The sequence below is a fragment of the Gossypium hirsutum genome, chromosome D06 (assembly GCF_007990345.1).
Source record: "Gossypium hirsutum isolate 1008001.06 chromosome D06, Gossypium_hirsutum_v2.1, whole genome shotgun sequence".
Classification (NCBI taxonomy): domain Eukaryota; kingdom Viridiplantae; phylum Streptophyta; class Magnoliopsida; order Malvales; family Malvaceae; genus Gossypium; species Gossypium hirsutum.
The window spans coordinates 63,307,281-63,322,694 of NC_053442.1; the positions used below are offsets into that span (position 1 = coordinate 63,307,281).

Genomic DNA, 15,414 nt, shown 5'->3' on the forward strand with positions numbered 1-15,414 from the left:
ATTAATTTATATTTAAATATAATTTATTATAATATTTAAGTTTTAAATTTTTTTTATTAATCATTAATTTTACAAACAATTTATACTAATTACTTAAAAGATATTTAAAATTTATATTTCACGTACAACTATATTAAATTATTTAAATATCACATAATTTAATTAATTTTTAATTTTTCACTATCACATCTAAAAATTACATTTTCACATTCAACCACAAAATTTTTGGCAAAAACAGAGAATACTAAAAATTAACGAATCACATTTTTTTTCACATCAAATTTCTACCACACTTTTCAATCACAACAACACATTTTCAAACGAAATGTTAAATCTTCCTTATTTTAGGATCCCTTTTCTTTTTGCAATTACTCATAGATGTTGAAGTTTTTGGGCAAATGACCAAAAAAAGCCCCTTTTTTTTCAAAAATTATCGAAATGGGTCAATTATTTAATTATTTACCGGAATGGTCCATTTTCCGCGAAATCGCGTCCACGTCAGTGCGATTTGCTTACGTGGACACAAATCGTGCCCTCTAGGACGCGATTTGCTGACGTGGATGAACAGTTTCTCATTTTTAGCTTGGAAAACTTTGAAAGGCCATAACTTTTCGCTCGGTTGTCCGATTGAGACGAATTTTTTTTTATTTCGAATAAATTTTCGAGATCTATGCGCTGACAAATAGCCGAAGGCGGTTTGCCGCACTTTTTGTCGAAAAAGATCCCTTTTTGCCCCTAAATTTTGATTTTTTCGGTTTAAAATTAAATTTTGAAACATTTAAATCAGTATTTGTAGTGTGTGTATATGTTAATAGTTACATATAAAAAAGTCAACTGAATATAATTTTATATTAAATTCATTTAAATTCTTCTTAAACAACCAATGATTCTAACTGTCTTAATTATATGAGTTATCGATGCCTTTGCCTAAGCATCGATGAGCTAACATTTTATATAAGTTATTTCTAATTGTAATTAGCACTTTCTATCATTATGCAGATTGCTTTTCCTAACTTGGAGAAAATCACAATCTGCCATTTGAGGAACGCAAAGAGGATATGACACAGCAAATTTCATAAGAATTCCTTTTCTATACTAAAAGAGTTGATTGTTGAGAAATGTGATGTGCCATTTGAATCTTTTTTGTACTTGTTGCTATTGATTCAAAAAAGATTCAAAATTGTTACCAACAAGATTCGAACCAAGGTACTAAGAGAAAAGAACAAGCATCTTAACCAACTAAGCCAAATTAATTAATTGATATATTATAAAAATACTGTTATTATCTTAATTATATTACTTACGTTCTAACGATTTATCGGACCTATTCCATGCACGTGTCAAATCAGAAGAAATAATACAACAATTCTGTAAAAAAAATCCGGTGTTTACTTCAAATAAATAAGGAAAATAGTGATTTGAATGTTTCAAAATTTAATTTTAAACCGAAAAAATCAAAATTTAGGGGCAAAAAGGGATATTTTTCGATGAAAAGTGCGGCAAACTGCCTTCGACTGTTTGTCAGTGCGTAGATCTCGAAAAGTTATTCGAAATAAAAAAAAAATCATCTCAATTGGACAATCGAGCGAAAAGTTATGGCCTTTTAAAGTTTTTCAAGCTAAAAATGAGAAACTGTTCATCCACGTCAGCAAATCGCGTCCTAGAGGGCGAGATTTGTGTCCACATAAGCAAATCGCACTGACGTGGACGTGATTTCCTGGCGCGTACCCTGACATCGCGCTGACGTGGACGCGATTTCGCGGAAAATGGACCATTCCAGTAAATAATTAAATAATTGGCCCATTTCGGTAATTTTTGAAAAAAATGACTTTTTTTGGTCATTTGCCTGAAGTTTTTCACCTGCAAGTAATGGTGGATTAAGAAAATTAAATGATATATTTTTATGATAGTAAAAATGTAATTTCATCATTTTAATAGTCTATATCTTAATTTTTAGAGGATTAAATTAAATTTTTATCATTTTTAAAGGGTCGACGTATAGTTTTACCACTACCCGTTCTTCGTGCGTGCAAGGAAATATTTCATGATGACAACTGAAACATCTCAACGTTTCCTTTATGACAATGGCATGCATAATTATATCTTTAAAGGAGAAGAAAGAAAAAAGAGAAAAAGAAAAAAAAATTAAAGAATGAAAGAGACGGAAAAAAAAAGAAGAAGAAAAAATTGTGATAATATGATAGGACCCACTGTTTTAAATGAAATAATTTAAAAATCCACGTCATCTCTCTTTTTGTAATTTAACGGCACGATGATTTAAAAAATAAATTTGAATAATTTAATAATTAAATTAAATTTTTTTATAGTTTAGTGATCAAAATAAAAATACGCTAAAAGTTTAGTGAGTATTAAGGCAATATACCCTTTTTTCTTTTTATATATTTTTTATTTTTTTAATATTTTAAAAGAGAATATATAACTTTCACACATGGCATAAGTATGGCATGACAAGTGACAAAAAAAAAATTTGCTACACTTTAACGGTTAAAATTGATCGTCAAAGAACTTAATTTATGACAATTCTAAAGATATTTTTCCTTCGAATGGGCTTTAATTAATTTTTTTAATTAAAGTAAAAGAAAGAATTATAATTTTTTTTTGTTTTTCTTATTGAGATCAATTTTTAGGGTAAATTACATCCAATGCCAGTAAACTACTACTAAGTTTATGTTTTAGTCACTTAATTTTAAAAAGTTACAAAATAATCCTTAAACCATTCAAAAGTTTTAATTTAAGTTGTTGAACTATTTAAAAGTTTTTGTTTAAGTCATTTAATTATTAAGCTTTTTTTTTTTAATTTCGGTGAGCGAGTTTCAAGCAATGATTTGACAATCAATACGATAGATCAGTATCCATCAATAAGTAGAATAACATATTTTAGACCCAAGTCAATTTGATTGTTAGTGTTGAAGATTGGAGAAGAAAGTTGTTTGTGTTTTGGTACGAAAATTCGTGCTGTTCAAAACTATTTTGGAGAGAGAAAGCTTAACTACAGAAAGAAAGGAATAAAGGCTTTTGATTGATGTAGTAAATTCGAATAGAAAAACCCATACAATAACAATTTTAACAGTTTGGTAAACTAAATTAAAACTTTCGAATAATTTAGTGACCATTTCGTAACTTTTTAAAATTAAGGGACTAAAATGCAAACATACTAATACTTTAGTGAATTTGATCACGTTTTCTCTCCCCTTTCCTGAGTTTATGTCTCTCTTTGTTTGAACTATTTTGTTGTAAATAAATTGGAATTTGATCTATTTTTTAAAAATAATTTTGGATAAATTACATTGTAGGTCACTTAAATATATTTAAATTTATTTTTCATCACTCATTTATGAAAAATTATAAAATTATCATTTATTATCTTTTTTTTTGTCCAATTTTATTTAACCGCGATTAACTTTGTGATGAAAAGTCTAACATGATAAATCTAAAATTAACACAATAATAAATTTAATCCTTAATATTTATACATTTTATCAAATTAATCATTATTCTAAAAAATTAACTTAAAATTAAACCAATTTTTTATCACTTATTCCCCTAAAATCCAACTAATATTTACAACTTCATCAAGAAAAAAAATCAATCCAATAATAAATATATAAAATAAAAACCACTATTATAACAAAAAGCAGTGTCATTTTTTGAAAAAATAATCATTTTATTTAAAAATAAATGACTCTTCTCTCACTAAACCCTTAAAAATACTTAATCATTTTATTTTCGTTTAACTCGATTGATATGGGCATTATTGTCAATGTAGGAGGACGCGAGTTTGAGTGCGCTAAAACGCATTATCCTCTTATTTATGGGTTGGGGAGATGATATGAATAATTATTCTAAGTATTGTGCCAAAAAGATTAGATATGATCAAAACTTATAATGCCATAGTTAAAATTTTTTTTCTTCTTTTAGTGATTGTTTTAATAGCTTTGTAATAGTCTTATATTTAATCACATACATCGGTTTATCAAGAATTAATATTATGTATTAATTTATATAGTTTTTATAAACGTTTTAATTTTAAAAAAATTGATCCCACAGTCCAAATTTTTCGAATATGCCTCTGATGAAAAGCATCAACTATTAAGAATCTAATCTTATCTTATCGATTTCCTTTTAAGGAAAAAGTTCAAATTAGTGGCGCCATTGATCATCGAAGAAGACATCAACACAGTGGAGGTAAAGGTAAAGGTGAAGGTGAAGTTGAAGGTGAAGATGACAATTATTAAGTTTGGGTGAGCAAGAAAAAAGAAAAAGAAAAAAGAAAAAAAAGAGAGAGAAAATGATAGGGAGGAAAGAAGAAATATAAAAAAGAATAGCAGTGAAAGGGAAAAAAAGAAGAAGGGAGAATTTAACAAATTTTTTAAGAATTAGGAGCAAATTGAAATAATATGTAAATATTAGGGCTGAATTTGGTATTATACCAAATTTAGAACTACGTCGTCTCTGGTTGGGCACTATTTTGTAATTTTTCAGTGAAGGCCTTTCTTGTCCCTCTTAATTTTAATATTAAACAAATTGGTCCCTCAAAAAATTAAAGCAATTTAATCTCTATCAATTTTGATTATGAGCAACTACGGACTATTAATAACAATGTTAATTTTTTTCCTCAATTGTACATATTTTTAATTGGTCTAATAATAATTTTAACCCTCAAAATTTACATATTCTGTCAACTTGGTTTTAATTTAACAAATTTAACCCACAAAATTTACACATTATATCAATTTAGTCGTAACAATTTGATCCCGCAACATTTACACAATAAAATTTAGTATTATACCAATCAAAATTGCATATAATTGATGGAATACAATTAATGTTGTAATAAAATTTCCTTAACTGCTCACTTTCGAAATTGATAGGATGGTCCGATTTTTTTGAGAGGGACTCAATTGCTCAATATTAAAATTGAAAGGGGCCGGGGAGGTGTTTTTACCTAATTTGTTAGATAAGTGATTAAAAAGAAAGTTAAGCATAATTAAGTGACCTGTAGCATAATTTATCCAATGGTTTATTTAATATATATTTAAAATAAAAAAAAACCTCGACTATCACATTTGGTCTTAATAAATTTATTGTCAACTAGGGTTAAAAAAGGCAAATAAAAATTTAAGGAAAAAGACGTCGAAAAAGGTAACATCGGAAAAGAAAATTGCCGTCCTCGAGGCCGTCGTCGGAGGCGTTCCTTGATCGTTGATCCCCGTGAAGCGTCTTCGTTTATCAAAATTGAGAGGATGGATAATTCAACGGCGGAGAAAGGGAGCCCGGGGCAAGAGCAGCAGGCTGCCGGAGTGGGGATTCTTCTTCAGATTATGATGCTTGTTCTTTCTTTCGTCGTTGGCCATGTTCTTCGCCGCCACAAATTCTACTACCTTCCCGAGGCCAGCGCTTCTTTGCTTATTGGTTAGTCTACTTCTTCCTGATTGTCTTTGTATATCGTCTTTCGATTCCTTAGTCAGCGAGATAATAGCGTTTCTTTTCAGGTTTGATTGTTGGTGGACTTGCTAACATCTCCGACACTGAAAGAAGCATCAGGTTTTCCATTTCTTTTTTTTTCTTCTTCTTGTTATGATTAGTATTTCTTCTCAGTTTTCAATTTCAATCTTCTGTGATAAAATTGAGAAACCCTGATTTCATTTGGTGTTAATAACCTGGGCAGGGCGTGGTTCAATTTCCACGAGGAGTTCTTCTTCCTGTTTCTGCTACCTCCAATCATCTTATATCCTTGCATTTCTTAGATAATTGAAGATTTGTTTCCTACCTACCTGATATTAACATTTCTGTCTGCACATTCTCTTATCTCTCAAGTTGGGTTTTGTAGCTAATTATTTTCCTTAACTTACCCTTTCCGGCACTCAGTCAGGGTTTAGCCTATCACCTGTAAGTAGTAGTAACTCTCTTTCTATTACTTAGTGTTTTTTGCATATTGTTTTTTTTCCTGTAATTCTCATCCCCTTTTCTCTCCTTTGAGCAGAAACCCTTCTTCTCTAACTTTGGAGCCATTGTCACATTTGCTATTTTTGGAACTTTTATAGCTTCAGTTGTTACTGGAGTTTTAGTGTGAGTATTTCTTTAGTACAGAAATATCTGTCTTTTTGTGCTGCAAGAGATCTCTTTTTCTCACCACTTTTTAATTCTCATGTTACAGGTATCTTGGTGGTCTTATGTACCTCATGTACAAACTCCCTTTTGTTGAATGCCTAATGTTTGGTGCTCTTATATCAGCGACCGACCCTGTTACTGTTCTTTCCATATTTCAGGTTTTTTTTTTACAATTTTGGCTACCTATTTTAGGTGGGTTAAGACTATACAAAAACATAATTATGCTAATAGTCATGGCATATACCTCCTCCAACACCATATATTGCAAATCAGTGAAGATTTATAGTAATTATTCAAATGATCCAAAAACAATAGTAACACTGACCTACTCAGTTGTGTGTGTGTGTTTTTTTTTGTGATGTAGCTTAACTTGTATTCTCTTCATTGATGTATCACTATACCTCTTATTTTTGTTTTGGGAAAATTGATTTAATTTAACTTAAATTCCATTTAATTGCTGCTTTTGTATCTTACATTTTTCCATTTGCTTTTGCTTCCCAAAAGACGGGTAAAAAGCAAAAGGGAACAGAGAAAGAAACTACATTATGAGTAAGAATGAATGAATAACTAACATGCAACACTAATATATTATAATTGTTTCTCAAAAGTATAACCATGCATTCTTATTCTCATAAAAAAAGTGTAAATTTAGTTTTCAATTATTAACAAATATTAGTGTTTCTTTTGTATTAGTTAGTTAGTTTGTTCCTGCAAAAGGCAAGCATCAAAAGCAAAAACCAAATAGGAACTCAGCAATAATATAATTGCTGAGCAACTCTCCTTTTAGTCAGTAACCCATACTTTGTTACATACAAAAAGATCTTCAATATATTCTTATCCCCTAAACTCCCTTGCTTTTTAATTCATTGGATTCTTAATTTTTGTAAATATGTATGGCAATTTTAGTTTTTCAAAGGGTTTTTGCTACTGCCTGTTTCATTACTTCTAACAAAACGTCAAGTTGTAGGTATAGTGGCTGTGAGATATCAAAATTCCTTTTTTCTACCTTTTGCCCCTTGAGGATTTATAACACTAGTGTTTAAGTAGTAAACACGTGAGCTATGTGATCGATCTGTAATATCTTAATTGTAGGAGCTTGGCACTGATATGAACCTTTATGCTTTGGTCTTTGGGGAATCCGTCTTAAATGATGCTGTAAGTTCTTGTAGCATTCTATTGATGGTTCATTGTTTCATGTTTCTAATATATTATGCTGCGCATGCACATTATTTACTGGGTGAAATGGTTCTTTGCAGATGGCAATATCTTTGTACAGGTAAACTGAGTACTTGCATTTTTCCTTTGTAGTGGGAATTGTTTGTTCGGTTTCTAAATCATTTGTTGTTTCTATATGCAGAACAATGTCCGTTGTAAGAAGTAATGACCCGTCTGGGCAGAACTTCTTTATGGTGATTGTCAGGTTTCTTGAGACCTTTGTTGGCTCTATGTCTGCAGGTCTGTCTTAATCTTTGGTCTTGCTGGTACTTAGTGTATCTTTGTTATATATATATACACTCATTAATCTCTGTTACATTATAATCTATGTACTAAATAATTCCTTTTAAATGGAAAAATAAAATAAAAATTTGCTAAACTTCGTCTTGCAAGTGAATTCATGGTAAATGGCTGCCTTTTTTGCCATCTTTAATTTAACTCTTGTTTAGGTTTTTATGTCTTAGTTATCAGTATACCATTAATTGTTTCAGAAGTGACCTAAACAATCATCGGTTTTCTTTGTTACAGTAGCCTCTATATATACATGCTAAAAATTCTAACACTGGAAACTAACACAAAGCATGATATCCAGCCTGAATAATGGGCACTAACATAAAATATACCGGTTACTTCTAAATATCTATACCAAACACTAGTTAACAAGTTACTTCTAAAATATCTCTACCAATCACCAATCAACACAAATTACTCCTACAATATCTCTATGAAACCATAGTCAACGTCCCTTGATTTCCACATTTGCAATGCAAAAACAAATAATGACAAAACTCGACAAAATTCAAATAATGTAATAATTAGACACATGGTTGATTAAAACAACATAAGGAAGGTCTGATACCACTCTGAAGGTGTTTGGTTGCAACATATATTGAAATACAAAAATTTTTACTATATGATTCATGACAGAAATAAGTAAAATCTATGGCGCACACTCCTTCTTGGACCGTCTTCAGTCATTTCAATCAATCCTACCAAAAAAAAAAAAAAAATCAGAATGCCCTCCTAATTGTAGTAGGAATTTTGAGATTTCTTGTTGATTTTGAACTCTTCAGGTTCTTGCCCATTGAGCTCAATTGTCTCAAACCAAGGCCATTTAAGTGTTTGCCTTTAAAAGTGATCCACACGGGTGGCTTGGGAAACCTTCACAAGTTTAGGATCATACTTGACCAATAGCTATACTAATAGCCTCGGTTTTCAAAAACCCCTAGCATCAATTGATCTCCCTTAATGGGTGAACTTTTCTACCTTCAAAGATGAGAAAGCAATCTTTTCTCTCCTATAGTAGTGTATGGCCGGAAAACAGAACAAAAGACAAAGCCAAGCTCTCTCTATGTGTGTAGCTAGACAAGGCTTTTAATGCTAGGTCGGGTGCAAATAAACTTTTGGTTTATTTGTGCTCAAGTCCTTGCATTGAATTGAGCAATTAAATTAAGTGTCAAAGAAGTCTTAATTACATCAATTACACCAAATACTAGGTCTTTATGATCACCTTTGTTTGTGTGGCCAATTAGGTCCCTAACAAGGTAATAAACAAAATCAATTCGGCTAGAAATTTAATTATTGATTGTTTATAGACTGCGAGCAGCATTTGGCAATGCATCATTGCCACCAAATGACAGGAGAGCTAAAGTGGTTTGACAAGCCTTTCAATATACAGTATCTCAGTGTAATTTGATCATATGTCCAGATAAGGCAGGTACTGTATTAACCCTTAAGAGATAGTGCCTTGGCCTAAAACTTCTGGCAACTTAAGCTAAGAACTAGAGATATACCCCTCTTAGTTGGGGCGATGAATGTTCTCTGGACCAGTCAAGATGTCTGTATGCTACTTGTCATGTCCAAAATCACTTTACTAAAGACATTCATTGTTGGACCAATTAATGATGTAATCAAAGGACGAAAGTTAGCGAACAAAATGAGTTAGTGTAACAGGTTAAATGATTATTTACACTATTGACAAAATAGTGTTTCTATAGACACTAATACAAAATAGCAATGGAACTCCTGTAGTGGATCACATTCAGCATACTTTGTTAACTAGTATACACCCACATATTACACTCCATGCTTCAACCCATTAGAATGGTTGCATGCACCATGCATGAAAGCTTAACATGTATCAATCTTTGAGCATTGTCAATACTTGTCCTGATAATACTAACTAAGGACATTTTAGAAACTCGGCTTTAATGCATAAAGATATCATAAATGTAGCTTGTTTACAATTTCTTAAAAAGGCCAGTGGCTCTCATGGGCTTTTTCTACATAAGTTATTTATAATGTTTAATAATTTTACTTATGGATAAATAATTACTTCAATTAACTTAAATCATAATCTTTAGTATAGAGAATTGTGATTGGCTTGTAGTAGGGCTTATGCTAACACAGATCTTATATAAAATAGGATTTAAGTGCAAGAAACATGAAAAGCCTTTTACATTCATCCTCCATCTTTTGCTATATTGCTTTGTCAAAAATAAAGACTCAATTTGCTGGCCCTGTGTTTAAAACCTTCTAAAACTTGACTCAATCTAGTAACATAATTTTGAATTATATTGGTGAAGAATGAAGAGACTAAAAATGCAGTATGGTAATATAGTTTTTCATCCCAACAGATGCCTGATGCCGTGTACTGGTGAATGTTATCATTTTCCATTTTGGTTAGCAAGAAACCTAGAGAGTAAGAACACACCTCATGGGAAAAATAGAAGACTACGTAAAAAGAATGAAAGAAAATGCTTTATCTCAATTTGTCCATGCATTTATTTTCTGTTACTCATTGATCTTTCTACCTGTTCAATATTTTTATGCACTTTTAATCACAATGACTAAGATAAGATGTTTTCCATGTTGTTATGCAGGGGTTGGAGTTGGATTTACTTCTGCTCTAATATCCTTCCTTGTCAGTCTTTTATATTTATATTCCATGTCTTATATCATAAACTATATGTTGTGTACTTTTAACCCTTAACTCCTAGAACCTCTTTAAGTATGCTGGACTAGATATTGACAAGTAAGTACTGGATTGCAACCTTTTGGTTCCTTTATGAAGTGTATTTTGATTCAAATATTTTGAAAATTCCTGACCATGACATCTCATTATTACTTTCTGCAGTCTTCAAAACTTGGAGTGCTGTCTTTTTGTCCTTTTTCCTTACTTTTCGTAAGTAATTTTGTCAACTCTTTATGATCTTTGTTTTTCCCACCTTTTTATTGTTAATGAATCCATCGGGCAGTTAATTATGAAAAGATGTTATGTTTCTAGGTACATGCTTGCGGAAGGTCTTGGTCTCTCTGGTATTGTCTCAATATTGTTCACAGGAATTGTAAGTTGAAGCTACAATGCTGATTGAGTAGTAGTATGTCACATGTTGATGCAGCATGATGGACATTTTTTTTTCTTTTAGGTGATGAAGCACTACACATTCTCAAATTTATCAGAAAATTCTCAGCATTTTGTATCCGACTTTTTTCACTTAATATCATCATTGGCTGAGACATTCATGTAAGACATTTACATACAGGAGTTATCTTTGTGTTATATGAACTGATTTAATTTATTGTCCTTGCCATAACTTTTTCCATTGTGAAGCAAAACCATTTTGTGCAATTTTGCAGATTTATATACATGGGTTTTGATATTGCCATGGAAAAGCACAGCTGGTCGCATGTGGGATTTATCTTTTTCTCAATCGTATCCTTGTATTATAATTATTATTATGAACCTAGGTTTGGTGGCTGCATTAAATTACGGTCTCATGGTTGTTCCTTGACTTGCTTCATTATCATGTCAGTTATTTATTGCAATTGCCAGGTAAGAGTTATATATGATGATATTATGGACCTTCAAAACTAAAGATTTATGGATCTTTCAAAATTTAAATTATTTATTGTCGATGGACCTATATAGAGTAATTAATGAGGTTGTGTGTTTACATCTTTAGGGCTGTTAATGTCTTTTCTTGTGCGTATCTGATCAATTTGGTTCGTCCTGCACATCGGCAAATACCTTCGAAGCACCAAAAAGCACTTTGCTACAGTGGTAAGAAAAATCCTAGTTTCGTTGGATATATTCCTTTCCAGAAACTAAATTATTTTTTACTTGACTAGGACTTCGAGGGGCAATGGCTTTTGCCCTTGCCCTGCAATCTGTTCATGATCTTCAAGAAGGACACGGGCAGATTATATTCACTGCAACAACTGCCATAGTTGTTTTGACGGTATGGTAGAAAAGTCATATCTTTAATTTAAGAATTTTGTTTTGAAATTTAGTTTTTCTAAGTGATATATTTGGTTATCCATTCAGTGCTCATTGCTTTTATGTGAAGGCAATGCTTATTTACAAGTCTATGCAATACTATATCTTTTGAAATGTTCAGCTTCTCCTGGTAAAGAAAATTGAAAGCATTGATACTGTAGTTCTATGGTCCTTTTCCCTTCCAGTAACTTGGGAGAAGAAATTGACATTTAATATTGATAATGAACTGTATAAAGCTAATATTGGCACTAATTATGCTACCTTCACTATGCATCTAATTCTGAAGTGATAGTCACGTCATTGTTGGTTAATCCTTGTAACGAGAGTAGTTAGCATAATAGGTTTGTATATTAGTGGTTTTGTTCTAAGTAAATATGGCTCTCAAATTCATGCTACTTCCAGCATGCATTATTGTTTCACTAGAAATTCAGTGACTTCTTCCTCTGCTTTGAAATCTTTATCCTATAACCCTCAAAATATTAATACTGTCTGAATCAGAATATAGTGAATTTGTTTGCATCATCATCATCATCATCATCATCATCATCATCTCTTAATAGTTACTGAGACAGTTTGGTTTTGTTCTTTTATGTAAGTGTTTTTAGTTGACTCTTTAGCTTGCTTTAGTGATATACTATAGTTCATGAGCATGTTAAAAGGTATGATCTCACCACTAGTTTGCAACTAGTGTTAAACTAACATAACACCTTGCAGGTGCAATGTTTTGTGGATGACTGCATCTTCTGTATTCGTACTCATTTCAAGAGTTATAAATATATCACAATATTAATGTGGTAGTTGATTATTATCTTTTCACTAATTGGTTTCCCCCCCTAAATGTGACAGGTGTTGTTAATTGGAGGTTCAACAGGTACGATGCTAGAAGCTCTGCAAGTTGTGGGGGATGGCCACGATGCCCACTTGGGAGAAGTAAGCTCCACAGAAACTATGCTATCTATTACTTAATTAGTAGTCTACAATAAACTCCCACCTGTAGTAAATATGTTTTGTATGTCTAGGGATGTGTGCGTGTGTGTTTCCCCTCTGTTTTGTATGTTTAGGAATGTGGTGTGTGTGTTTCTATGTACATATTTAATAATGTAATCCAAAAGTCTGTGGAGAAATGATCCATCTCATAAAATGCCCTTTAATCACGCTGGACCTTCTTCCAATTTTTTTGAAGCACTCAACTTCATGTTGGCAGTAGCCAGTCTAACAAGAGGGGGAATTCAATATTTTATTTCAGAAAGTTGGAGACTTTGCTGCATTTTCCTTACCTGATTATTGCAGATTTTGTCTGAAGTGTTAGTTGATGAGAATCAAGTAAAAATGTTGAATAAGGAAACTGCTGCTGCCATCATGATGATGGCTGTGTTTTGTTGTGAATATTTAAAAAAAAAAGAAGGAAATTGGTGAACAGTTGTGAGTGGATTTAGCATCAGTAATAGAAATCAATAATTTCATGCAGGGCTTTGAGGGTAATAATGGATATGTTCCTACATCTCGCGAGGAAGATGAAACAACAGGGAATAAGTTAAGGATGAAACTGAAAGAGTTCCACAGAAGGTAATATGTAGTTATTTTTACTTTCAATTGTGATCAGGGATCTATCAATTAATCATTTAGTTTCTTTTATTTATTTTATTTAAAACCATTTTAACCTGCAGTGCGGCATCATTCTCTGAAATAGATAGGAATTACCTCACCCCATTCTTCACGAGCCAGAATGGAGATTCTGAAGATGAGGAGGGTAAAATTTCCTTTCCCTTTTCTTCTATGTGATATTGTAATTTATGTTTGATTTTATCTGGATGGTGGCTAAATATAGCAACTGGATGAATGGTTTTAAATTAGTTGTTGCTGCTATGATTTTGTTTCCTTCCGTTTGTTTCTTATAACATTTCTTTTTAAAATTATTATAGTAGTGAGTTAATTTGATTTTGAATTTGAACATTCCTAGTGGTAGTTATGTGGTTCGTCCTTTTCTTGACATTTTGGTATGGGCTATGCTAGCATGTATGTCAATATACTTACGATTAGCATTTGAGATATAGATAAGTTGGTAACATCAACTCAGTTATCAAATTTTAAAAAGCTGTCAAGGTTGTCAAAAGTGCATGAATATAAGGGGTTCAAATCGTTGAGTGAATTATCATCAGATGATCCATGTCTTCTATATCATGCCTTTGCATCTTTGGGCTTAAACTTGACAGCTTCAGTTGTGTGCATTATTGTCCGTTTTGGTTAATCTAAGTTCTTTGAAATTTATCAGATGATCCAATGCCTAGTTCTAGAAGGGGAATATACCACGGACATAGCTGATACTACAAGACAAGCGGATGACAACACATCTGCTGGTACATGGAACTAACTTTATAAATATTTTACGATGCACTGCATGTCCAGTTGGAGGGAATTGCAGTAGTGTACATAATTAAAGACCACCTCATTTCTCTCGTCCTGCATTCTAGGGTACCTTTGCTATGAAGATGACATCTATGGCATGCGTTGTGTATAGTTGGCGTTGTTTTTCGTGATGTCGACAAAGGATTAGGATTATATGAACATGGTGTAATTGTTTCGCCAAGAAAATTAGGCTGTTGGAGTTATGTAGGAGATAATGCATGTTTAATGTGTTATAGTGATATATACTTTTCTTTTTTCATAATTTAACAGTGATTCTTGTGTTGATGAAAAAATGAAATTACAGGAGAATACTTTGATTGCATTAATGGTGACTGTAACCGACTCGGTCTACGAGATCTGGTAGGAAATATTTTTCTTAGATGTAGAAACAAGCTGCTTCTTGTAGTTATCAATAATTCTAACATCGTAGGCATTCATAACATTTGATTTGATTTATTTTCTTTGCTGTGTCTGTATGTTATGCATGAAACTCGCACACACATAAAAGCAAAGATAGAAGATTCTGAAAATAATTGCATGAAATGTATGATAATCGTGGGATGTTTGATTCATTTATTTACCAAAAGAAAAGAAACCCATATATTCATGATTAATCATACAAGAGATTTAAGCATGCATTAATAATATCTTTCTATTAAATCAAATATGTAGATCATTTTAGATTAGTTTTGTAATGCTCTGTACAAAGATTTATGGATACAAGAACCATGGATGCCATTATATTATATTACGAGTCGATGTCCTTTTACACAAAAATGGGTAGATAAGTTTTTGTATGTTAGATTAAAGAGTAAATTGGTTTTTCTGTTAAATATTTCATCTATTTTTACTGTTAAAAATTGATTATTGTCAGCATGAGCAATACGTGGCATGTTAAGTGTCATTGTCTTGTTATTTTGTCAATCAAGTTAAATTTTAGCGGTATAAAATAGATGAATTTTTTAACAAAAAGGACTAATTTGTTCTTTAATCTAAAATATAGGGACTAAATTATTTATATTTTGAGTAGAGAGAATAAGATGTAATCTAAATTCTAGTATAGAAACCGATATAGTACTTTTACAGTTGCTTAACCTGGTTGTCTACACTGTTAGCGGTTTCCGTCCTAGAAATTTTGCAATTTGATTTTAATCTTTCAAATGAATTTATAAAAATATAATATTGGCCTTTTTCATATTTATTTAATTTGATTTTTTAATAAAAAAATTGTAATTTTGTACGATAAATTTGATAGCAATTTTGGTTTTGAGTTTTATTTGTCTAATATCCTTATTAGCTCTTCAGTCAATTAAATAGATGTATTTAATATTAATTATGCTACTAATATTTTTCATTATAAAAAGTTAAATAGTTATAATATT

At 31.4% G+C, this 15,414-nt stretch overlaps 1 protein-coding gene across 3 annotated transcripts; it reads left to right on the plus strand.

Moving 5' to 3' along the window:
• The first annotated feature begins 5,080 nt into the window (after positions 1-5,080).
• Positions 5,081-14,474, plus strand: LOC121218631 (sodium/hydrogen exchanger 6). Of its 3 annotated transcripts, none has more exons than XM_041096153.1 (23): positions 5,087-5,433; positions 5,514-5,565; positions 5,690-5,749; positions 5,886-5,910; positions 6,005-6,090; positions 6,179-6,290; positions 7,225-7,287; positions 7,389-7,408; positions 7,490-7,587; positions 10,230-10,258; positions 10,350-10,381; positions 10,484-10,531; positions 10,634-10,694; positions 10,776-10,873; positions 10,987-11,062; positions 11,163-11,182; positions 11,313-11,410; positions 11,479-11,588; positions 12,473-12,556; positions 13,095-13,192; positions 13,294-13,376; positions 13,899-13,983; positions 14,098-14,474. In XM_041096153.1, exons 1-22 carry the CDS (start codon positions 5,265-5,267, stop codon positions 13,946-13,948), a joined length of 1,572 nt encoding a protein of 523 aa, XP_040952087.1. In that variant the 5' UTR covers positions 5,087-5,264; the 3' UTR covers positions 13,949-13,983; positions 14,098-14,474. The 3 variants fall into 3 exon arrangements, with proteins under 3 accessions (XP_040952086.1, XP_040952087.1, XP_040952088.1); XM_041096154.1 differs by having other exon boundaries at positions 14,337-14,474; XM_041096152.1 differs by having other exon boundaries at positions 5,081-5,433; positions 13,899-14,474.
• The last annotated feature ends 940 nt before the right edge of the window (positions 14,475-15,414 follow it).

Bases quoted from the DNA above. Each gene is read 5' to 3' on its own strand.
- LOC121218631 (XM_041096152.1), top strand. From the start codon at position 5,265: ATGGATAATTCAACGGCGGAGAAAGGGAGCCCGGGGCAAGAGCAGCAG. The intron at 10,259-10,349 runs ATATCCTTCCTT...AACTCCTAGAAC, and splicing joins TTGGATTTACTTCTGCTCTA to CTCTTTAAGTATGCTGGACT. The intron at 13,193-13,293 runs GTAATATGTAGT...TTTAACCTGCAG, and splicing joins CTGAAAGAGTTCCACAGAAG to TGCGGCATCATTCTCTGAAA.